This window comes from Balaenoptera musculus, chromosome 13 (genome assembly GCF_009873245.2).
Source record: "Balaenoptera musculus isolate JJ_BM4_2016_0621 chromosome 13, mBalMus1.pri.v3, whole genome shotgun sequence".
NCBI classification, from domain to species: domain Eukaryota; kingdom Metazoa; phylum Chordata; class Mammalia; order Artiodactyla; family Balaenopteridae; genus Balaenoptera; species Balaenoptera musculus.
In genome coordinates this window covers 10,491,559-10,516,485 of record NC_045797.1, presented here as the reverse complement: position 1 = coordinate 10,516,485, position 24,927 = coordinate 10,491,559, and the positions used below count along the sequence as shown (strand labels likewise).

Here is a 24,927-nt window from a genome sequence, read left to right as displayed (position 1 = left end):
GCCACTCGGCGGGGTTCCGTTTTCACCCCACCTGCCTACCTCTTAAGCCAGAGGCAGGCATTTCCCCCAGGACTCTGCGACCTCAAACAAGTCTCGACTCTACAAACGGTATTAATTTTCTTTTTTCCATAAACCAGACATAACGATTCTGGTGTATTGGGAAGAGGCACGACTCTCCGGACCCAAGGGCCGAGGCACAATTTTTTCCACCTCGGGAACCTCAAGTTAGTTTTTTTTCTCCTACGATACCTTCCCTGGGATGATGCTTTAATCGTGTAACCATGTAAGCCAGTTGCAGCTTGGACAGCTAAGGAAAAAAAAACCCATTCCCTCCTCCTGAGCCAACCTAGCACGCCCTCACCACGCCGCACCCCGAATCCCAGCCCACGCTCAAGACCCCGCGAGCTTTCGGTTCAACATGGCTGCGGGACGTGAAAGGAGAGGCCGGCGCGCGGGATGGAGGCGGGGCTTGGTCTCCCGGCAACGGCCCCGGCGATTGGCCAGCCCATCTGCAGCCGAGGCCAATGGTCAGGCGCCTTGCAAACGCTCGGCGTGGCGACTGCGGCTGCGCGGGAGATTCGAATTGGCGGCGGCTCCTCGCTGGCAGCGTAGGTGGGGCTGCTGCTGGCTCGCGTCCTCTAGCCATGGATAACCCGGAAAATGTTTTTCAGTAAGTGTGGGTCTGTGGGAGGGGACGGGTGGGAGCGTGATCCCCAGCTGCCGGCAGCCAGGGGGCTGGGGTACCTGGGTTCGGGCCTGGTGGACTGCAGGTCCCCGGCCCGGCCCGCCCCAGACCTGCCTCCCTTTGCCCTTCCCAACCCCTTTCCTTGGCTCCGGAGTTTGTCCCCTCCCACCGTCACCCCACCCACCCCCACCCCATCCCAGCTGGGCTGTGGGCCACTAGGGAGCCGTGGAAAGGACCGCGCACCGTGTAGCCGGGACTCTCCGCTGAGACCCCGGCCCTGAGGCCGAGCTGCGGCCTGAATGGCAGTTTGGGGGGATTTGGACGGTTCCTGAGGCCCTCAGCGCTCCTTGATTCTTTGTAAGGAATCCGCTCTGGGCAGATCGCCGCTGTGGAAGTAAAACGTCTAACCCAACAAAAAACTAAAACTTACATGTAGGTTTCATGAGAAACTTTCAAAGCCACTCATTTTAAAATTCTGCGAAAGAGAGAGAACTTAAAATTGCTTTAACCCGTAATCCCACAGTCAATTTTTAAAAGGCTTTGAATAATGTGCACTTTAAGGGGAAAAATGTTGCCTTATGTTTATCGTCATTTATGTCAGCCTGCTAACAATTTTTAAAATTCCCACGCCTTTGCTTTCTATTTGTATGACTTAGGTGATTTGTCCAGACTGTTTCAAAAGTATTTAAAACACTTAAACCATATGCGACAGGAAGTAAAACTGGTTAGTTTTATCAGCACCGAGGTAATCTTAACTCTCTGGGGATCCGAAGACTCAGGTGGTTAAGTGCTGTCAAAACAAAAATTTGTTTGCCTTAAGACTTTTTCTTTAGCCCAGCCTGCAAAGGATTTCGATATTAGAGGCTCGTTTTCCCCCATTTTAAAAAAGAAATCAGGTATTTCCGACCTCATTTTGACTTTTTAACTTTTAAAAATAAGTACTACATTTACATGGTTAAAAAAAGATTTAGAAAACTGTTCACTGCGCTCTATACTTGACTGCTCTCCCACTCCCTCATATGTAACCATTTTTCTAGTTTATTTTTATATTTTTTTTGCAAATATAAATAGTTATAATAACATATGAACATATCTGTATACATATATGTACGCGTGTGTACAATTCCTGCCTTTATTGCACATAAAAAGTAGCAGAGTGTACACACTGCTTTTTTTGCTTAACACTATCCTTGGAGATTTCACTCTTATCAATCCATAGATTCTTTTCTCATTCTTTTTTACAACTACGTGATATTTCATGTACCACAATTGATCTAAAAAGTACCCCATTGATGGATACTTGGGTTGTGGACAATATTTTGCTATTACAAATAGTGCCGCAGTGAAAAATCTTGTACACGTGGCATTTTGCATATATCTGTCCTCTAGATTCCCAGAAGTGGGTTTGCTAGATCAAAAGTAAATCCATCTGGAATTTTGGTAGATCTTATTACCAATTGCCCTGGCAGGGACTGTGTACACTCCCACCTGCAAGCAAGTTGTAGGAGTGCCTGTTTCCTTTACTTCCCCTCTACACTTGTCACATTGTTGCAGTCTGGTGGGTGAGAAGTTGTATCTCAGTGAGGTGAATTTCTCTTATGAGAGAGGTTGAGTATATTTTTGTGGAATACCTTTTGTTCATTTCTTAAACTGGGTTGGGTTTGGTTTTTTCCGCCCAACTTCTAGAAGCTCTGTTTAGTTATCCCAGTTTATCATTTCTCTTTTGACTCTGCTTCGTGTTTTGTTTTGTTTATTCGACATATAGAAGCTTTTAATTTATATGTAGTTGACTTCATCTAGCTTTTCTTTTGTGGCTTCTGGATTTTGAGTCATAAGAAACATTGATTTCATCTGTATCCTGAGGTACAAGGGCTAGAAGAAAGTATTACTTTCAAACCTTTTTTCCCTACCCCCAAAAAAAGTCATGTAACAAAAGTCATGTAGCGTCTCTGATAGAAACCTAGGAGTGTTCCTTAGCTTGACTGTCTCTTACCCAGTGTGCAATCCCATCAGCAAGTCTCATTGTTTCTTTCTCCAGAACACCCAAATTCCACACTTACTGTTCCCACCATGGTCCACATTGTCACTGGGGCTCTGCAGTAGCTTCCTAACTGGTTTCCACCTTCTATTCTCATCCCCCACCCGCTTCTTCACTTGGAGAGACAGAATGCACATTTTAAAATGCAAATGAGATCTTGTCATCCCCACCCTTCTCCTACCTCAGCGTACTTACACAGCTGCTTGGATCCCTGGCACCGATCAAATGTCACCCCCTCAGAGAGGCAGGCTTTCTTTCCCTGACCACTCTACCTAAAAATAGTAAGTCCTGTCACATTCTTACCCCTTCTCCCATCTTCTGAGTTTTTTTTCCTGTGTGCTTAATGTCACCTGACAATATTTTGCAGTTTTCTTTTTGTTTGTTTGTTTACCGCACTAGCACCTAGGGGCCCCTGGAGAACTTTGCTTTGCTTGGTTGTTTTTTTTTTAAGCTGTGGTTGGGTACACGGAGGTCGGGCCAAGCAGAGTTCTCAGGGAGCTATAGCCACTGACTTCTGAGCGTTGCCATTGTGTGTTCTTCCTCAGGGACGTTGTGTTCCACTGAGGCCCAGAAAGCAGACTGTATCTGGAAGCCCTGATTGGTGGGACCCTGGGCTGTCGCGCACCCTTCACAAGCCCTCTTCAGGTCTTCCAGCCAAGCTCCTGAGCAGCAAGGGGAGGGGTCTGAGTCAGTGCCATGCCTGGGGCCCAACATTAGGAGGAGGAGCAGCAAACTTCTGGGTGCTGCCCCTCGTGGTGGTGGTAGTGACACCGGGAGTCAGTGAGAGGATAGGGAGACTCTTGGGGATAGACCTGGGGACCTTCTTTTAGCTGCTTCTTTATAGGGCTGCCTCAGGGGCCTTGCGTCTTACTTTCTTCTGAAGAAACACTGACTGCTTCTGAGTTTTCTGACTTCTGAGGGAATGCTGTTTTCGTTTTTATTATAGCATTTGAATTGATATTTAAGATTTCTATTTTAAGGTGTATAAATGATAAATATAAAATATATCTTTTGCTTTTAGGAAGTACTCCTAATAATCCCATGTACATATTTTTCTCTGCTCTAGAATGTTTGAAGCCCATATGCAGAGCTACAAGGGCGATGACCCGCTTGGTGAATGGGAAAGGTTAGCATTTTGTTTATTTATTTTTTCTGTAAACAAACTATATACGCTGCCCTGAAAAATTAGTATTATCCATATTTTTTCTAGTTACATGCGATGGGTAGAAGAGAATTTTCCTGAGAATAAAGAATATTTGACAACTTTATTAGAGCATCTAATGAAGGAATTTTTAGATAAGAAGAGATACCACAATGACCCAAGGTTCATCAATTATTGTTTAAAATTTGTAAGTATACTTTCAGATGTATAATCACATCTCTAGTCATGTGTCCTTTTGCTTTTTACCCCAGATTTGAAGATCATTTTAGACTGTCTTTTATTCTGATACCTTACATTTCATAAATTTTTTTTAAGTTGTATGCCCAGAGACACATATTTTACAACCTTTTGGCTTCTGTACTGTGGAATCAGTGATTTAATTTTAAAATCCTCCTTCTCTGTGTATCAAGTCTGAAATGTGACAACACAAGGTAGAAACCATTAGATTAAAAGAAGGTTCGTTGGATGAGAAGCATGCTTGGGGAAGGGGAGATAAGTAGGCACTCCCAGTGGGTTCCTGGGAGTAAACTAAATTCATTGCAAATAATTAAGAAAATATTAACTCTCAGAAATGAAATTTAGTACTAAAAGGAGAAGGCCGCCTCAGGTTAGGCTGGGTCTCTTCAATCTTGAAATAAAGGCTTGGGGGCGTGATTTCTAGTAATAAAATCATGAATGGAATAGATAAAGTAAACAGGGATTTGTTCACTAAGTTTCAAAATATGAGGATTAGAGAAAGCCTGTGGAGCTTGAACAAGTATAACTTTATATACTACGTTACAGAACCTGCTGTCTTGGGAAATAACGTGGGTTATCTGGGGACATTGAATGTCAAGGAAAGGAACGAGCTTAACTTTGAGGCTTGCCATCAGAGGACCACACAGGCCTTCCCCTGCACAGTACATCCTGAGGCCTCCAGGAAGACGAACGCTGAGGGCTGGCTGGACTCGGCCACACTGAGACTGGCAGTGCCTTCGTTCTCATGTCTGTCTGCTTTGGATTTCTGCAGGCTGAGTGCAACAGTGACCTTCATCAGTTTTTTGAGTTTCTGTACAACCATGGGATTGGGACCCTGTCAGCTCCTCTGTACGTAGCCTGGGCTGGGCATCTGGAAGGCCAGGGGGAACGGCAGCACGCCAGTGCCATTTTTCGGAGAGGAATTCAGAACCAGGCCGAACCTAGAGAGCTGCTGCAGCAACAGTACAGGTAGTTTGAAAATAAAACTCCACGCAGTGTCTCCTACCTTGAAATGCAACGTTTGCTCTTAAAAGATTTTTATTGTTGTCTGTTTGTACAGGGAAATCCTTCTCATTGGGGGAAATGTGGATATACAGAATAGTAGAAAAGCTGCCCAGAAATATTACTGTTAACATTTTTGTGCACTTCCTTCCAATATCTTTTCCGATGCCTATGTGTGTGCCTTAGTGTCTGTGTATTTTTATAGCAGACCGTACTGTATGTCTGGTTGTATGTACTGAGCTTTATACTGCTCTTAAGAAATTATGCACTTTTATACTACTTATAAAGTGGTTGTGAAGTCTGCCGCAGAGCTATGTCATAATTTAATTGTTCTCCAACAGAACATTAAAGTTGTTTCCAACATTTTGATTTTTATAAATAACAACATAATGAATATTTTAATGAATAACTTTGTTTTTCACAATTTTTAACTTTTTCAGAGATTAAATACACCTCATTTAGGGTGTTATTTATATATACCCTAATACAGAAAACTAAAGAAGCAGAAGAAACCCGTCAATTTTAGTTCTCATTTTTTTCTCCACTTGTAACAGGATTGCAGGCGTGTTTTACGTACATAGGCAGCCCTGTGTCAAGGTCTTTTTTCTTCATCATAAAAGTATTTCCTAATGTATTTCTTATTATTATCTGGTTCCTTCTGATAGATTCTCAGAATTGAAACTATGGAGTCAAAGGGTGTATGAAGAGTGTTCAGGCTTGTGGTACATGTAACCAAATTCCCTTCTCAAAAGGTGGTACAGGTTTCTGCTGTCTCTGTCTAGCAGCATAGAGACAGCTTGTCTCACTGCACCCCTTGCCGGCTCTTAATACACTCATCGTTTTCAACTTTGCTCCAGTGCGCATGCTCTTTTTAAACTTTATTATGAGAATTTTCAAGTATGCGTTAAAAAAAGAAAAGTTAATATAATGAACCTGCATTTACTTATCACTTGCTTTTAATAATTATTAATATTTGATCACGCTGTGCTGAAGGATTTTTTGTTTAATTAATTTATTTATATACTTCTGGCTGCGTTGGGTCTTTGTTGCTGCACGCCGGCTTTCTCTTTGTTGCGGTGCACAGGCTTCTCATTGTGGTGGCTTCTCTTGTTGCGGAACACGGGCTCTAGGCACGCAGGCTGTAGAGTGCAGGCTCAGTAGTTGTGGCGCGTGGGCTTAGTTGCTCCGCGGCATGTGGAATCTTCCCGGACCAGGGCTCGAACCTGCATCGCCTGCTAACCACTGCGCCACCAGGGAAGTCCCTGTGCTGAAGGATTTAAAGCAGATCCAAAACAGCAAAATATTTTACCCTAAACACTTCCATAAACATCTCAAAAAGGTGATTTCTTACAGAACCTTACATCATTTTCACACCTAACAAAATGAATAGTAATTCTTTAATATCATCTAATTTTCAGCTATTCTTCATTATGTAAAATGTTTTTGTTTTTTGCCTTTTTTTTAAACCGTTGGTTTGTTTGAATTGAGTCAAACAGCATCTGCATTTGGTTGTACATCTCTCAGTCTCTTCATACTGTGCACCCCTCCTCATATCACCCAAAAATGTCGGGCTTGGAGGTTGCATATTACTTGATAGGTTGATTAACATGCAAAGATGCATGAAATGACATGTTTAAGAAGTCCTCACAGCATGAACAGTAATATATCTGCTTTTTAAAATAGTTTTGTACTTTAACATCTTTCTTCAAACCATTATACTTTTCATATGTTCCAGATGTAGAGAATGCCTAAAATAGAGAGTTCGAACACCCCATGTTGTAACATGTACATACTTGATACCCTCAGAAGGAGGGTATGTTTGTTATATGAATTTAAGAAACACTAACATAAACGAGGCAAAAGGAGGAATTTTTCTAATATAAGTGTATTGGTTACGAAGACAATCCCAGAATTTTTTTTTTTTTTTAATTTTGAAGCAACTCTAAAATTCAACTTTACATTCTCTCTTTTTTTTTTTTTATTAATTTTATTTTATTTTATTTATTTATTTTTGTCTGTGTTGGGTCTTCGTTTCTGTGCGAGGGCTTTCTCTAGCTGCGGCAAGCGGGGGCCACTCTTCATCGCGGTGCGCGGGCCTCTCACTATCGCGGCCTCTCTTGTTGCGGAGCACAGGCTCCAGACGCGCAGGCTCAGTAGTTGTGGCTCACGGGCCCAGTTGCTCTGTGGCATGTGGGATCTTCCCAGACCAGGGCTCGAACCCGTGTCCCCTGCATTAGCAGGCAGACTCTCAACCACTGCGCCACCAGGGAAGCCCTACATTCTCTCTTAACCTCAGTCTTTACTAGCTTATAGTAAGCTGTCTATCATGTTTAGTTTTCATTTTAAAAAAAATAATAATTAATTAATTAATTATTTTTGGCTGCTTTGGGTCTTCATTGCTGCGCGCAGGCTTTCTCTAGTTGCGGTGAGCAGGGGATACTTTTCATTGTGGTGGCTTCTCTTGTTGTGGAGCACAGGCTCTAGGCGCACGAGCTTCAGTAGTTGTGGCACGTGGGCTCAGTAGTTGCGGCACATGGGCTTAGTTGCTCATGGCACATGGGATCTTCCCAGACCAGGGCTCGAACCCGCGTCCCCTGCATTGGTAGGCAGATTCTTACCCACTGTGCCACCAGGGAAGTCCCTAGTTTTCACTTTAATATAATATATATTGAACTGTAAATTATAATCTATATTGATGCCTTTATTGCTGTCTTTTAGGTTGTTTCAGACACGCCTCAACGAAACTCATTTGCCAACTCAAGGTAAATAATGCTTTCTAAAATGTCCAAGATGTTGGTAATTTAGTCTGATTTTCACTGCCTTTTTTTTGTTTTCCTTAAAAAACAAATCCATCCACTATTTATTGATTATATTGTCTTAGATAACAGGGATGGTGCTCTGATAATAATAATGCCTGATAAATAGCAGAGCAGGGGCTCTGTCATAGCACTTTAAAAGAAACCCCCCTCCAGCACACACACACACACACACACACACACACACACACACAAACTTGGTGATTTCATTGTATTTTTAGGATTTTTAAAAAATAAAAATAAAAATTGCCCCACATAGAGGACGATACCTACTCTGAAGTGAATCTGCTCTGAATTGAATCAAATGTGTTTAATGCAACTTTTAAAGAAATGTAGTATTTTTTTTTTTTTTTTTAGAGATAATAGATTACATTCTAGCATTAAGCACTGACTATCCTGTTGTTTAAAATAACTAGAGTTTATATGTCTTTCAGGGACTTTCTTGGGCATTTTGAATTGATTAGAAAGCTATCTCTACCATATTTCTCTTATTTATAAAGTATTTTAGTTGCACTTTCTGAGACAGTGTAAATGAGTTTATTTTTTAATGCTACTTATTGAAAGATCAAGGGAATGTATCTGTAATAATTTTATTTAATATGGTTTTACCCTTATTTCTTTTTATTTCATCTTTTTCCCCTCATAGCAAGAACCTCAGAACCTCTGCATAATGCTCAGATTGTAAACCAACTGGTAACATCAAAATCCAATCCAGGAAATAACTCAGGCTGCATTTCTAAGAATCAGGTAATAATAATGACTGTAGTTCGTGTGGGAACTGGGAAGGGTATGGAATGGTCATCCAGCTACCTTCCACAGCTACTTGGGCATCTCATTTCTTTGACCTTGTCTCCCAAGACTCTAACCTCCATGTCAGCCACCTGTGCCTGCGGCACCTCTCCGGGCCTGTCATCATCCACCACTGCTCACCTCAAATATTAAATTTAAAATAACTCACTGATCATAACCTCCTGCATTGTCTGACCTAGGGACCCCTGCTCCATGACCTCCTGTCTTCGCCTCCTCCCACCAGCCTCTCTCCTCCTTTGTTCTGCGGGGCTCCCTTGCACAGGCCCAGGATTCCCTACCTTGGGTCACACCCACGTGGAGGCACCTGAGCCCACCTAAAACACTCCTGGCTTCGAACTGTAACCTCAGCCAGGGCTTTTACTACTCCCCGGCAATTATGCTTCCAATTTCCCAGTTCACTCTTTATGTTTTACATATCACTTATGTTTCCCATTTTACTCTCTAATGCCAAATTATAATGATTTTACACTTCTTTTTACTCTCCTCAAACTTGAGACCTGACTACCTCTAACCTCTTCCTCAGGAACTGGCAAAAATACTATTTCAGGGAAACTGCAGAAGCCGTCAGATGATGTCTGTCCATTTCTGCCACCAACCAATAAATAACTTCACCTTTCCCTGCCATTGCAGTGGGGCAAGGTGGCTCTTCTGCCCTGATGGCTTATTAGCCTGTGAAAACGCTCTTTCCTTGCTTCCCAGCATCTTTCCTCTTCATAGTACTGTTGCTCTTTCAAAGTTTGCTAAGGACCTCCTCTAAGCTAAATCCCATGGAAATGCCTCTGTTCGTAGTACACATGTGCAGGTTTTATTAATGTAGCACATTCCTGATGTAGAATATGAATTTCCAACTTTGACAGATACTCAGATGATCCCAATTTACATCCTACTCATGTTTGCCAGTCTCATTGCTTCCTGTTGTCCCGACTGTAAGTTTCTAGGCAGAAGAGTTGGGTCTTGTTCATGGTCACTTCCCAGGACCTAGCTCAGGACATGACACGTATGAGATGTTCAGTAAATATTTGTCTAGTGAATGAATGCTAGCATTGGAGACTCCTCAACATAGAATAGTACCAGAAGAAAATTTTAATGATTTTTTTTTAAATGTAGCTATTTGGAATGTTAAACTCATTACACATAGGTGCTGTGGCTCAGCTCCTGGACTATGTATCAAAGGGAAGTAAGTGCCCTTCTCGACTACCAAGCAGATACTTTAAAATCGCTTTCTTATCGGACTCTAGTTGCAAAAGTTATCATAAAAGTAATAATGCAAACCTAGGCTTCAGATATTAATTGTAACTTGAAAGAACATATACAAATCTACTCGATGATTCAGAGACCCCCTCGAGTGTTTTCATATTGTTTTGTGAAGTAATTTGGATGATAGATTCTTTCCAGATAAGTGAGTGCTTGTGTTTCTTTTCTGTCTTTCTAGGGTTCAGAACTTTCTGGAGTAACATCTGCAGCTTGTGATAAAGAGTTGAATATGCAAGTACAATCAGTGCATTCATCTATTACTTAGTTTCCTTCAAGAGCTGCTTCAGTACACTGTTGTAAATAATGTATTTTCCCCATTTTAGGGAACAAAGGGTGATCATGATTTCTAAATCAGGATATTCTGCGCACCCACCTGTGGCAGCCAAAGCTGATGTTCAGCAGGTTGTCATGTATTGCAAGGAGAAGCTTATTCGTGGAGAGTCAGAGTTTTCCTTTGAAGAGCTGAGAGCCCAGAAATACAATCAACGGAGAAAGCATGAACAATGGGGTACTTGCAGTCTTACAGTCTGAGCTATCCTAGGTCACTTAAAATAATCCTCATCTCTGAGTAATTACATTTTTAGCAGATAATTGGCTATACTGAAAGAATCTGCAAGAAAAATGTCTCTAGCTCATCCTGTCAGGAGCCTAAAAATCTTTGTTTAATACTAGTGTAGCAACCACATTTGTCCAAAGGCTAAAGTGGTGTCTTTTGACAACAAAACTCAGGGTTGAAACAGCACTAAAGGAGATAGATATCCACACCAGTGTTACCTTAGCTTTTAGAGAAGTAGATATTTTTAACCTTTCAAATAATATCTGTACAGATTTGAACTTCTTTATCTAGCAATTCTAAACCTCTGGGTCCGTTATTTGGACTGTGAAAGGATTAAGTTAGGAACTGGAGTTGAGATTTTTCAAGATCTGCAACTACTGTAAATAAGACATTCAGGAGTCCTCTGATGAAAGTGCCATGTTATTCATGGCTGTGCTGTACAGTGGATCAAGCTTTGTTCCCCAGGGAGAACTGAATGTTAACACCAGTGTTGGCACTTGCCTTTGCTGTAACAATGTGGACCTCAGAGGAAAATGAACCTCTGTCCTACTCAGGGCTTTTACACCATCTAAGTATTTGTGCTGTGCCCACTCTGTAGGCCACTTTTTGTTCATTCATTATTTCTCTTTTGGTTGACAACTGAGAGGACAGTCAGTTGACACTCGCGGAGGACTCTTTTGTGCCTTGCACAGATGCTAAATTCTGAGCTGGACGGTTTGATTTGTACGTGATGTGGTTATGTTAACCAGTTATTGGAAATGGGACCAAGAGCAGTGTACCTGACACACTGACCTTTCGGTGCACTTTACTCTTATTCCTTCTTAGAAAGCACCTAGAGATTTAAATCTTTTAAAAACTGTTCCATTTTCAAATGATTTGCACAGTCGTGATTGTTCTACAAGCAGTGCTTAGTATCATACCGTGCTATTACCAAATATTTTTGTTGCTCATCATGTAAATTTTTATAACTTACATGCCCTGAACTTAAAAGTAACTGTGCTAGGGGAAGGTAAAAATTATAATTGAAAAGTAATACATATTTCAGTTCTAATAACCTAACACACATGGAAAAAACTAGTAAAAAATTTGCCATCTTAAAAATAACCTTTTACTGATTTTGCATGGATTCCTCTGATGACCTGAATTTAAATTTCACATGCAAACCATATTTTCTCTTTCCTAAAGTTAATGAAGACAGGCATTATATGAAAAGGAAAGAAGCAAATGCTTTTGAAGAACAACTATTAAAACAGAAAATGGATGAGCTTCATAAGAAGTTGCACCAAGTGGTGGAGACATCACACGAGAACCTGCCCTCTTCCCAGGGGAGGTCTGAGGTGTGTGTGCTCCTTGCCGACGCTTCCCATGCCCAGTACAGGAACTTCTGTTTCTATTTGTCCTCTGTGTGCTCTAGTTTTAGAGTTAATTCTGATGTTAATTTAGTTACTAGCTTTCTGAATTATTTTCCCCCCAACAATGGGGGAAAAGGCAATCCAACACACTTCCAGCGACAATAGAGGTCACACTTAAAGAGCCAAGAATCAGAATGACACTGGGCTTCTCAACACCAACCCAGAAAGATGTTCAAAATGTAGAATGAGAAAGGAAGTTACAGAACAGAATGTGTAGTGTGTTTGTGTGTGTGCATGTGTGTGTGCAGGCACATACTTATATACTTAAGTATTAGCGTATGTAATCCTTTTTCTGATTTTTTTGGGGGATGTACAATGCCTGTATTATTTAATGAAAATTCAAATATAATGATTTCTTTAGTTTGTGTTGAGAAGCCAGCACGCACCTGCAAGAATGGGTCTCAGGACCTGTTTTTTCTACAGACTTACTGTGGCCACATTCCTGTTTTCAGCTCCACCTTCACGTCCATCCTGAGATGTGTTCAAATTTCTGAACTTCTCTGGAGATCAGCCTCCTCCAGCTGCTGTTCTAGGTGTTAGGATTCCTTTACTGTCATTTGGTGAGGTTTTGGGAGGACGTGGATGATAAAGCACGTGTTTAAGCCGCTGCCTTTAACCAGAAGCCTCTGTTGATGAACTTATGTCTGTATATGAGTGGTATAAGGATATATCTGCCAAATGGATCTCCATTTGTCCCTAAATCATTTATTTACCAGCTCAGCCTTTCCCTATTGGTTAAAAATATCTTATCACATACTAAATTTTTAAGGTATAAGATCCATTTCTAAAATAACTGTCTCTTTGTTTTAGTCAATAGGTTTCTTCTTGATCATTCCATGTTTTGATATCTGGTGGAGAAAGTCTATTATTTTTTTAATGTATTTCTTCAGAAATTAATATTATGTTTATTTTTAATCTTTACTAATTTGGTAAGTGAGAAAATGGTATAGGTCATTTTTAATTATCTTTTTTGATGACTAGTGAGAATAAACTTTTTATATTTTGTCCATTTGTCTGTGAAATAACTTTTCTTGCCCTAGATATTTGGTGCTTTTCTTAACAATTAGTGAGAATACTTTTCTATGGTGAGAAATTAACTCTTTGTCTTTTTTTTTTAAATTTATTTATTATTTATTTTGGGCTGCGTTGGGTCTTAGTTGCGGCACGCGGGATCTTTCCTTGCGGCGCATGGGCTTCTCCCTAGTTGTGGTGTGCTGGTTTTTCTCTTCTCTAGTTGTGGCTCGCAAGCTCCAGGGCGCATGGGCTGTGTAGTTTTGTGGCACGCAGGCTCTAGTTGAGGTGTGCAAGCTTAGTAGTTGTGGTGCAGGCTTAGTTGCCCCATGGCATGTGGGATCTTAGTTCCCTGACCAGGGATCGAACCCACATCCCCTGCATTGCAACGTAGATTCTTTACCACTGGACCACCAGGGAAATCCCACTCTTTGTCTTTTAACTTGGTAACATAGGAGTGTACATGTACAGTCTAAGTACGTGTGAGTAGAAAAGCAAAGATTTCAAGTTAAGGGCCGTGTCGTTCCCACTGTGAGCCATGCTTTTGTGGCAGTTAGTGCAGTTTATATTCATGTTTCCTACTCATTAAAGAGAAAATGGTTACCAAGGGTATTTTAATAGAAGGAACACCATTATGAGCATTTGGTAACATTGACTGTTAGTCTTTTCCCAAAATTAAGTAAAGAGAAATGTGCCAGTTCTTAAATACTAATGAATGGTCAGGGCTGGTATTTTATTTTATTTTATTTTTTTAATTTTTTAAAAAAATTTGTTTATTTTATTTATTTATTTTTGGCTGCACTGGATCTTCGGTGCTGCTCCCGTGCTTTCTTTAGTTGCGGCGAGCGGGGGCTACTCTTCGCTGCAGTGCATGGACTTCGTGGGCTTCTCATTGCAGTGGCTTCTCTTGTTGCAGAGCACAGGCTCTAGGCGCGCAGGCTTCAGTAGTTGTGGCTTGTGAGCTCTAGAGCACAGACTCAGTAGTTGTGGTGCACGGGCTTAGTTGCTCCACGGCATGTGGGATCTTCCCGGACCACGGCTTGAACCCGTGTCCCCTTCATTGGCAGGCGGATTCTTAACCGCTGCGCCACCAGGGAAGCCCCGAGGCTGGTATTTTAGTGGTTAGAAGTATGAGCTGCCGGTCGAGTCTGTGGTTAAGAAGCTACAGAAGCATCCACCACGTAGAGTGGCCTTTGTTGTTGACTGTTCATTTCAGGATACCTGGAGGGGTAAGGAGCTGGCTCAGGAGGAAAGGAATCTACTGAAGAAGACAGGTGCCATTCTTTGAAAAGCTGTAATACCTAATTAGTAGCAGTCTGGACCTCATGGCTTTGTTTTTGTTTGTTTGCTTACCGTGAAAGGTCAGTCCAGCAGGTATGGGGCCACCCACGGGCTCCCCGCAGGAACTGGGAGCTCCGAGTCTTCCAGCTGTCCATCAGACCTCAGAGAATGCAGGAGAGAAACCCGGAGAGGCATCTGTTGTTCCTCTTCTGGCAAATGCTGTCACTGCTGCTTTGGTGTCCCCAGCCGTCACCCAGAGTGTAGCTCCCCAGGTTCCTCTGGCAGCCCAGCCAGTGACAGATGCCATGTTTACAGTGGCCAGCAAAGATGCCAGGTAAGCCAAAGGTAGCCCTAGAGATGACAGTGATGTGAATGGTGTCTGACGGCTTCTTTACGTGACCTGCAATCTCAAGAGCAATGTGTAAATGATGGATGAGTCTTGTTTTTCAAAATAATTTTTAGATGGGCATGTAGTGAAAAAAACAAGTTACCAAAACATTAGCCCTAAATCTTTCAGCCTCACTTATTGTTTCTTTTTGAGTATGTGTTTTACTTCATACTTCCCTCTTGAATTAAAATTTTTCGATACACTGAAACTTAACAGTCTTTTTGAAGCTGAAGAATATACAGCTGTTAAACTGAAATTGCCTTTGCTTACTGGCTTTGACTGAACATATGTAGGGGTTCATTACAATCCAGATAGTTCCTTGACATATATTCTTCTCATATTCCTTCTGTCTTTCCACCGGGAGCAGTTTGGGATTAATATCTGTTACACAATATGCCAAAATATGTCTATACACTGCTGTGGAGGTTTTTTCTCCAATTTTGAGGGATTTTCCTAGATTGCAGAAATTACAATTATTGTCGCATCGCTTGTTTATATTTTCCTCTTCAGTCACTTTGGTGCTCTCTCTTTTTTAAACATAAACATTTTATTGATCTATTAGAAAAAATAAAAGCTACAATGTAGCTCACACCCTCCCCTTGGGCTAAATCCCTTGGCACAGATTATGGTTCTTAAGTACTGGTTCTCCTCAATGTCCAAGGTTAACTTTTACCAATGATTTCTCCTGGAAATAAGATTTTAAATTATCATGCTTTTTCAGCCACATTAGGACAATAATTCAGACCTGTGTCGTGTATCAAACCATGTATGTAAAAAGAGGACTGTTGTGTGGGGCTGTGACTTCATTAGTTCTTCGTAGTTAATTTGCGCAACAATAAGATGGTCACAGCAGCAGCAATGACAGGCCCCTGGAGACATGATGCGTGTCCAGCTGAACCTTATAAAATTAGGAAACTCTTTAACCTAATGAACATTCAGATCAGTCAGAAGCCTTTCAGACTGACCCTGACCTTGGCCTAGGCAAGGGACTGAAAAGACCCCCCCGTTACACTCTCAGTGACCTAGACGGCTGACCACGACAGAGAAAGGGCACCTTACTCTGGTATCTCATATAAATCTCATGTTTTTATGACAGTTTAATGGGGATTTGTAAGATTAAAAGTGCTTTGCACTTTTTACTTTATACCCTCACAGGGTCCATTAAGGGAAGCAGTGTTAAATAGACAGATGAGGTCCACTATCACGACTGTACTTAAAATAAACTGTGATGTAAGTGTCTCACGTACCATTCTTTCCCCTCTTGATAACTGCTGAAGTCTAGAGGACAATGCACTGTGGCTACCTGCCCATCACGGGAGAGGTGGCCCCTGCAGCGAAGGTGCCAGCGCTTCCCCACATCACAGCACAGGAGAGTGGTGCTGGGCGGCAGACCCGGAGCTGGGGGTTAGCCCTTTAGCCTGTGTAATAAATGGGATCGTTCGAACCAGCGAAGCCCTTATCCTGCCCTACCTCCTGTATGAATGATTATCGGGTGTTAAAGTACAGAATCACTATGTCAAGCAAACGTGAATACCTGGCCTTTATCTGTAAGAATTATTGTCCTCGAAAGGAAATGAAAGAAAACATAAAACATCTTATTCACTTACACTGTAGACCTAGGCAGTCCCATCTGTGTTTTAACAACAGGCTCGTAATTGCTGACATTTTTTACTGTTCTTTCCTGAGAGTTAGTGTGTCTCAAGAGTTTTCTCTTCCAGGTGTATGAATAAAAGTACTCATGAATTCAAGCCACATAGTGGAGCAGAGATAAAAGAAGGTAATGTTTAACTATTGATATAATACATTTGTGTCTAAGCTGTTTGCCCAGACTCGTTCAGGTCGCTCAAGGGTCTGTTTGGTGGCTGCAGTTCGTGAAGGCTTCAGGCCTTAATGAACCTGGGTGTCAGCTTTCCCGTTCTTAGAAGGCAGGGGTTAGTTAAACCCCAGACCATTTAAAATAAAGGTAGAAATTCACTTGACAGTCACATCTTCTTAGTTGGAATCCTTTGGAAACTTGATTTGTGAAAACTTTCTTATTAAATTTCTCAGCAGATTAATCTAAAACCAGAGTCATCTTTAATATGTTGTGAAGAAGGGAAGGTGATTAAAAGTTTAATTAGGAGTGTTATACTTCTGTTCGGTACTACTTTGTTAGAGGAATTTGCATAAAAGTTTTATAAATAAAATAAGACACATGGATTGGGTCTTCATTCCCCCCACTGCTTCATGTACTGTGCCATCCTTTCCAATGACAGTTTAGTGGGAGCAGAGCTACTTGCAAAAGCAGTGACACCTACATTTAACCAGGACCTAACTGGGCACTGGTAGAAGCCAGGCACTGTTCTAGGTAGTGAGAGATGCAGTCATGAACAGAAAGGGCAGAAATCCCCACCCACGAAGAGGGGGAAAGGAAGTGTGGCTGTTGGTGGGGGAGGGGCCAGAGGTTGAAATTTCAGGGACAACTGGGAAAGACCCTCACAAAGAAGGTGATATCTGGGTAGAGACTGACGGGGGAAGCCACCCACGCAGCCCTTGGCAGCCTGGTTTAGGTGGAGGGAACAGCAAGGGCAGAGCCCTCAGGCAGGAATATCCCTGAATTGTTTGGAGCACAGCAGAGCGGCCAGTGGCTGCAGGGAGCAGGGGGGGAGGAGGAAGGTGAGGTGGGAGCCGAGAGGCTCAGGCTGTGCAGGGCCGTGTACGCCATTGCTGGGACCCGGCTGAGGGAGATGGAAAGCCAATCCTAAGGTATACAACGTCACTATTAACTATTTCTTGGGTATAGTGGAGCAAAGAGGGCTATTTATGACCAGTCTGCTAATTTGATATGATCTTAGAGGAAACCACTTAATCTCTTTGAGCTTTTATTTCCTTTTTTGTAAACGGATACTTCTTGCCTTACCTACCTCGTGGGACTATTATAAAGAGAAAAATGAAAGATATGAAAGCATGATAGTAATGGAAGTCCTTAGTGAGGATTATCAAGAATAATACAAATGTATAATAAGTATAATAAGTTTCTTAAATTGTGCCTTCTAAACTATCCTGATTTCTCTACTGATGCTGCATTTTGTCCCCATTTCTTTAATAGGGTGTGAAACACAGAAGGTTGTTAACACAAGTTCTTTTCACACAACTCCTAACACATCACTGGGACTGGTTCAGGCAACACCATCCAAAGTGCAGCCGTCACCCACCGTGCACACAAAAGAAGCATTAGGTATGTAAGGCCTTTTGTTTGAATGTGTAGCATCTGACAACAAATTAATGAAAGCTCTTTTGCAGCCATGTTTACCATTATTTCTATTCTTTTAAGGTTTCATCATGAATATGTTTCAGGCTCCTACACTTCCTGATGTTTCTGATGACAAAGATGAATGGCCATCTCTAGGTCAAAATGAAGATGCATTTGAAGCCCAGTTTCAAAGTAATAACGGATTGTTTAATAGCTGCTAAGTGGATAGCGTTGTGGGTGGTTGCCCACAGAAATAGCAAGGATTATACAAGAAGTGGTCCTGCCCTGGTTAGCTTGTCACATAAGGGCATGGAGTTTGTGAAATAAAAAATACAATGTTGTTTGGTAAGGTACTCAATGTGTGCCGTAGACTTGGTTTGTTTCTTAAAAAATAATAAATAGTAAGTGCTAAAGAAGGACAAAATCCGCATGGGTAGGAATGGCCAGGAAGGGCTGAGTAGTTGAGGGATACTTGAGCCTTGCCCAGCAGAGGAATGTTCGGGCTGGAGTGTTGGGAGCCAGGACTAGCCCACCTTTGTCTAGAGTCAGAGGATTTGTGCTGGAAGCCAGAGGGAGATCACGATGAAGATAAATATAGAGCTAAGAGCTTAGTTCCTCCTTGTAGGAAAGCAAAGACATGGAGAACTTTATTCAGTGTCAGTGACCATAGCAATGTGTTAGGAGAACGGCAAACGCTGCTTTATGTGTGGCAGGAACTCAAGACCGGAGGCTCACGTGCTAACCCTTGTGACCATAGTTATTAGTCCCTTCATGTCACTGCAGAGTGACTTACCTCATTGCCTAGTATTTCAAAAACTGACATTGGTTGTTTTCTGTAAGCTCTTATTCCATTTTCTTATTTGTAGTTGAAGTTGCACCTAAAAGATAGTGTTTTTGTCCTATTATAATAATTAACTGCAATTTTTTACCCTTGCAGAAAATGCAACATCTTCTGGGGCTTGGGGAGTCAATAAGATTATCTCTTCTCTGTCAACTGCTTTTCCCGTGTTCGAAGATGGAAACAAAGAAAATTATGGGTAAAGAAATATCTGGTTAAGATAACACTGGGGGAGATGCATGTTGCCATAGTGACAGGGACAGTGCGGAGATCCCTCCAGGAGTCCAGGGTGGTGAGCTGGTGAGAGAACAGGACCTGCCGCTCAAATGGTCTGGGCCCCAGCCCCAGCTCTGCCACAGATGAGCCTTTTGACCACATGACCGGGAGATGGTTGCTGAAGTTCTTTTCCAGATCTGCAGAGTTCTGGGGGGTTACAAGGAAGTAGTCCTTCCATAACAAAAGTATTTGTTACAAAAGGAAACCGTATGGTTATAAATCATCAGAGAACCAAGGGATCCTATAGATTTGAAATTGTATTAGCTGTAAATGAATTCACCAGTACAGGTATCCATACATGCTCTGTATATATTTGCAGGATTGATAAAGTAGAAAAGGAAGTGGCTTATGTTGGATCACACTGCAGAGAACATTTGTTTTAAGGCTGAGCCCCATCAGGGTAGAGTAGGGTAGCACCAGGAAGTTTCACCATTAATAATTTAAACCGTGAAAGAGAGGTGTGAACTAAAGGTATCATGGTATAGAAGAGATTCATGTTCTGTAGCTAGACCAAGCACTGGGAATAAGAAATAAAACGTATGGCATCCATGCCATTCTGTTGGCCACGGCCCTAACTCTTTTTTTGTCCTTAAAACTTAAAACTCAGTGCAATAGAGAGTTCTGTATTTTCCACCCTCTCCTAAGTAACTGTAGATCTACTTTTATATACATAGTCAAGTTAATTCAACCTGCACTCAGTTTTGCTGTAAAAGTAAGAAATATGTGTATAAATATTAACTAAATAGGATAAGGGGAGAATGTTTTTAACACTCTAACTTAAGTGGTAGAATTTATTTCCTTAACATATTTTGCTGTTTGTAATTTTGCAAATCTCTCCTTAGATTACCACAGCCTAAAAATAAGCCCACAGGAGCCAGGACCTTTGGAGAACGCTCGATGTGGAGGTTCCCTTCAAAACCAAATGTAAGTAAATCTCTGCTTCATCCATGAAATGGGTCCCGCAACCCTTTTCTTTTCATTTTACCAGATGCTTGTGCCAGTCAAATGAGATGGTGTATTTTAAAAACTGTGCTGAAAAAATAAAATATTATGTGAAAATTAAGTTTTATAGAACATTATTCTATAATTATTTGCAAATCTATTATGCACCACACATTAAGATAGATATAGAAACTGAAAAATGAGTTTGATATGATCCTTGCCCCCTAAGAGCCTTCCCTTTAGACAGGAGGAACCACTGGGGGCATATGTATTTTTCCTAGACCTAAGAAGTTTGATACAGGCTATATGGGAACTATGTATTATCTTTGTAATTCCTCTGTAAATCTAGACTTTTCAAATTAAAAAAAGAAAAGAAAAGTAGGGACTTGCCTGGTGGTCCAGTGATAAAGAATCTGCCTTACAATGCAGGGGACACGGGTTCGATCCCTAGTCAGGAAACTAAGATCCCACATGCCGCGGGGCAGCTAAGCCCACACGCCACAACTGCTGAGCTCGCGCGCCTCAACAAGACAGACTGCGTGCCGCAAACTACAGAGCGTACGCGCCCTGGAGCCTGCGTGCCACAACTAGAGAAGAGAAAACCCTCGTGCCACAACTAGAGAGAAGCCCGCGTGCCACAATGAAGATCCCGTTGCCGCAACTAAGACCTGATGCAGCCAAAAATAAATAATAAAATAAATGAATGATAAACCTTTTTAAAAAAAAAGTAAAAATCGGTAAACAAAACGTGACTCTTGCATGTGATATAACTCCACTGGAGTGTGCTAAAGATGAAGTGTCCCAGTTCTGGGGAAAAGAACAGACCCACGATGTCCTTGGCTCTGTGTTAGTCAGGGGTTACATCCATTTCTTCGAAAAAATTAAAATTCCTCATTTTTTTGAATCTTAAAAAGTATTAATGTGTTAAATTACATCTATGAAACAAGGAGATTGCTGCTTTTTTTCCGTTCATCTTTCGTTGTAGGAAGTACCTCACACTGACGAGTTTTTGGATGATTCAACCGTGTGGGGTGTCCGCTGCAACAAAACCCTGGCGCCCAGTCCCAAGAGCCCGGGAGACTTTACGTCTGCTGCACAGCTGGCATCTACGCCCTTCCACAGACTTCCGGTGGATTCAGTGCACCCTCTAGAAGATAAAGGTGTGCCTTACACTATCTTAGTGTCTTCTGCCAACTTCAGTTCTTTTACTATTATAGTTTTCTTCTTGAAAATTCTAAATGGAAAATTTGAAAATCATAAAGAGGAAACTTAAAATCCATTCACTGTATTATTACATATAGGGTTTTTGGTTTTGGCATAATGTCTTTCTAAAGTCTATGTGCATTTTAAAAGTTTAATAACTTAGATTATAGGTAGAACGGGAGAAAAATCTGTAGAAGCATTTAAAGGCAAAGATACAAAGTCCAACCCATTTGTGTGGGATATAGCTTTATTTCATGTTTTACAACAAACAAAATAGCCACTACAGACAGACTTGAATGTTAAAAATATGAACATTTTATTTTCTAATTTGATAAGAGTAACAAACAGCAAATTTTAATCCTTGATATGTATCTACAAATTTTATTACTTTAGAGATGTAGCCAAGTACTATACTCAGAAAATCATATTTAAAAATTTTTTAGTGATCTGATAAAACTCACAGATGGTGCTCATTTTCCCCAAACATAACATTCTCATATCAAAGATCTTTATACATATGAACTGAAGCTTAATGAATGACACAGTTATTGAATACAGATAATTACTACCTATTAAATACCATCCTGCAAAATAAATACAGGCATACCTTGTTTTATTGCACTTTATTGCCCTTCGCAGATACTGGATTTTTTTTTACAAATTGAAGGTGTGTGGCAGCCCTGTGTCAAGCAGCCTATTGGCGCCATTTTTCCAGCAGCATTTACTCACTTTGTGTCTGAGTCACATTTTGGTAATTCTCGCAATATTTCAAACTTTTCCTTACTGTTATATTTGTTATGGTGATCTGCTGTCAGTGGTCTTTGATGTTACTGTTGTAACTGTTTTGGGGTGCCACGAACCTCACCCACAGAAGATGGTGAACTTAATCAGTGGTTGTTGTGTGTGTTCCTTGACTGCTCCACCCGCTGGTCGTTCCCTGTCTTCCTCACTCTCCTCGGGCCTCTCTCTTCCCTGAGACACAACAATATTGAAATTTAGACCAGTTAATAACCCTACAATGGCCTCTAAGTGTTCAAGTGAAAGGAAGAGTTGCACGTCTCTCACTTCAAATCCAAAGTTAGAAATGATGAAGCTTAGTGAGGAAGGCGTGTCGAAAGTCCAGTTAGGCCGAAAGGTAGGCCTCTTTCACCATGTGGATGCAAAGGAAAAGTTCTTGAAGGAAATTAAATGTGCTACTCCAGTGAACATATAAATGATAAGAAAGCAAAACAGCCTTATTGCTGATATGGAGAAAGTTTGAGTGACCTGGATAGAAGATCAAACCAGCCACAACATCCCCTGAAGCCAAAGCCTAATCCAGAGCGAGGCCCTAACTCTCTTCACTTCTATGAAGGCTGAGAGGTGAGGAAGCTGCAGAGGAAACGTTTGAAGGTAGCAGAGGTTGGTTCGTGAGGTTTAAGGAAACAAGGCATCTCTAGAACATAAAAGTGCAAGGTGAAGCAGCAAGTGCTGATGCAGAAACTGCAGCAAGTTATCCAGAAGATCTAGCTAAGATCATTAATAAAGGTGGTTATACTAAACAACAGGTTTTCAAAGTAGATGAAACAGCCTTCTATTGGAAGAAGTTGCCATCTAGGACTTTCATAGCCAGAGAGGAGAAGTCAAGGTCTGGCTTTAAAGCTTCAAAGGACAGGCTGACTTTCTTGTTGGGGCTAACGCAGCTGATGATTTTAAGTTGAAGCCAATGCTTGTTTACCATTCCAAAAGTCCTAGGGCCTTTAAGAATTATGCTTAATCTTTTCTGGCTGTTCTCTATAAATGGAACAGCAAAACCAGATAACAGCAAATCTGTTTACAGCGTGGTTTACTGAATATTTTAAGTCCACTGTTAAGACATACTGCTCAGAAGAGTCCTTCCAAAATAGTACTGCTCATTGACAACGGACCTGGTCATCCAAGAGCTCCGATGGTGATGTACAATGAGATTATTTTCATGCCTGCTAACACAACATCCATTCTGCAGCCCATGGATCAAGGAGTAATTTAGACTTTCAAGTCTTATTATTTAAGAAATACATTTCAGGGACTTTCCTGGTGGCCCAGTGGTAAAGAATCCGCCTTCCAATGCAGGGGACGCAGGTTTGATGCCTGGTCAGGGAACTAAGATCCCACGTGCTGTGGGGCAACCAAGCCCGCGTGCCTCAACTAGAGAGATGCCCATACGCCGTGACAAAGAGCCTGCCTGCCACAAGGAAGACCTGATGTAGCCTAAATAAATTAATTTAAAAAAAAAAAGGGAATACATTTCATAAGGCTATAGCTGCCATAGACAGTGATTCCTCTGATGAATCTGGGCAGTCAATTGAAAACCTTCTGGAAAGAATTCACCATTCTAGATGCCATTAAAAACATTTCTGATTCATAGGAAGAGGTCAGAATATCAACATTATCAGGAGTTTGGAAGAAGTTGTTCCCAACCCTCATGGATGACTTTGAGGGGTTCAAGACTTCAGTGGAGGAAGTAACTGCAGATGTGGTGGAAATAGCAAGAGAACTAGAATTAGAAATGGAGCCAGAAGGTGTGACTGAATTGCTGCAATTTCATGATAAAAAGTTAATGGACGAGGAGTTGCTTCTCATGGATGAGCAAAGAAAGTGGTTTCCTGAGATGGAATCTATTCCTGGTGCAGATGCTGTGAAGATTATTTTTTTTGTTTTGTTTTATTTTTTATTTTTTTATTTTTTAGTAGTTTTTATTGGAGTATAGTTGCTTTATGTGAAGATTGTTGAAATGACAACAAAGGATATAAAATACTACACAAACTGAGTTGATAAAGCAGTGGCAGAGTTTGAGAGGATTGACTCCAATTTTGAAAGAAGTTCTACCATGGGTAAAATGCTGTCAAACAGCATTGCATGCTACAGAGAAATCGTTCATGAAAGGAAGAGTCAATCGATGCGGCAAACTTCACTGTTGTCTTATTTTAAGAAACTGCCACGGCGACCCCAGCCTTCAGCAGCCACCAGCCTGATCAGTCAGCAGCGCCCAACATCAAGGCGAGACCCTCCACCAGCAAAAGGATTACGACTCCCTAAAGACTCAGATGATGATTCGCATTTTTTAGCAATTAACTGTTTTTTAATTGAGGTATGCACATTGTTTTTTTAGACATAATGCTATTGCACACTCAAGACTTCAGTACAGTGTAAACATAACTTCTATGTGCACTGGGAAACCAAAAAATTCGTGTGACTCGCTTTATTGTGATATTCGTTTTATTGCAGTGGTCTGGATACAAACCCGCAATATCTCTGAAGTGTGCCTGTACTATGAGATCTGGGACTGCTTTACCCTTTTCTGCTAATTTACTAGCCAAACGCTATCACTGCTGGCATTTTTGTTTTTTTTTTTAATAGCAGTTTTCACTGAAGCAATAGTGAAAGAACTGCAAAAGAATTTCATTCCCCTGGATGAAAGCTTATTGTAATGTGAAGTCTGAGCCTATAGGCCTAAAAGTTTTTAACTAAGGAGTAAACATTTTTTCTTACTGTACTAACCAAATATATTTCTTTCCTGAATTTTAAAGAAGGATTTCGTTGAAACTTGGACAATTGCCAAGTGCTATCACAGACTTGCTACTTTAATTCTAAAAATTTAAAGCCTTTTCAATTTGGAAAACTTAATCTGTTTAACAGTCAAGAGTCTTTCATAAAGTCAATATTGACCTTTCTTAGTGTAGTTGCCCCTTTGATTGTATAAATAGAAGCTAATGTTCTAGTACTAAAAAGTGTTAGCACCTGTTCAGTGAAGCAGTATCTGATA

General features: G+C 41.2%; 1 protein-coding gene across 1 annotated transcript in view; it reads left to right on the top strand.

Annotated features, from left to right (window-relative positions):
• The first annotated feature begins 553 nt into the window (after positions 1–553).
• The window catches only part of BUB1 (BUB1 mitotic checkpoint serine/threonine kinase), a 41,909-nt gene continuing 17,535 nt past the window's right edge, over positions 554–24,927 (top strand). Inside the window, exons 1-16 of the mRNA XM_036872320.1 lie at positions 554–670; positions 3,790–3,849; positions 3,934–4,072; positions 4,895–5,091; positions 7,843–7,886; positions 8,587–8,687; positions 10,183–10,235; positions 10,328–10,512; positions 11,746–11,897; positions 14,345–14,598; positions 16,371–16,429; positions 17,741–17,869; positions 17,966–18,076; positions 18,822–18,921; positions 19,841–19,922; positions 20,926–21,100. Of these exons, the coding sequence (XP_036728215.1) occupies positions 645–670; positions 3,790–3,849; positions 3,934–4,072; positions 4,895–5,091; positions 7,843–7,886; positions 8,587–8,687; positions 10,183–10,235; positions 10,328–10,512; positions 11,746–11,897; positions 14,345–14,598; positions 16,371–16,429; positions 17,741–17,869; positions 17,966–18,076; positions 18,822–18,921; positions 19,841–19,922; positions 20,926–21,100 (1,867 nt within the window). The 5' untranslated portion in view covers positions 554–644. The remainder of the gene's footprint in view (positions 671–3,789; positions 3,850–3,933; positions 4,073–4,894; positions 5,092–7,842; positions 7,887–8,586; positions 8,688–10,182; positions 10,236–10,327; positions 10,513–11,745; positions 11,898–14,344; positions 14,599–16,370; positions 16,430–17,740; positions 17,870–17,965; positions 18,077–18,821; positions 18,922–19,840; positions 19,923–20,925; positions 21,101–24,927) is intronic.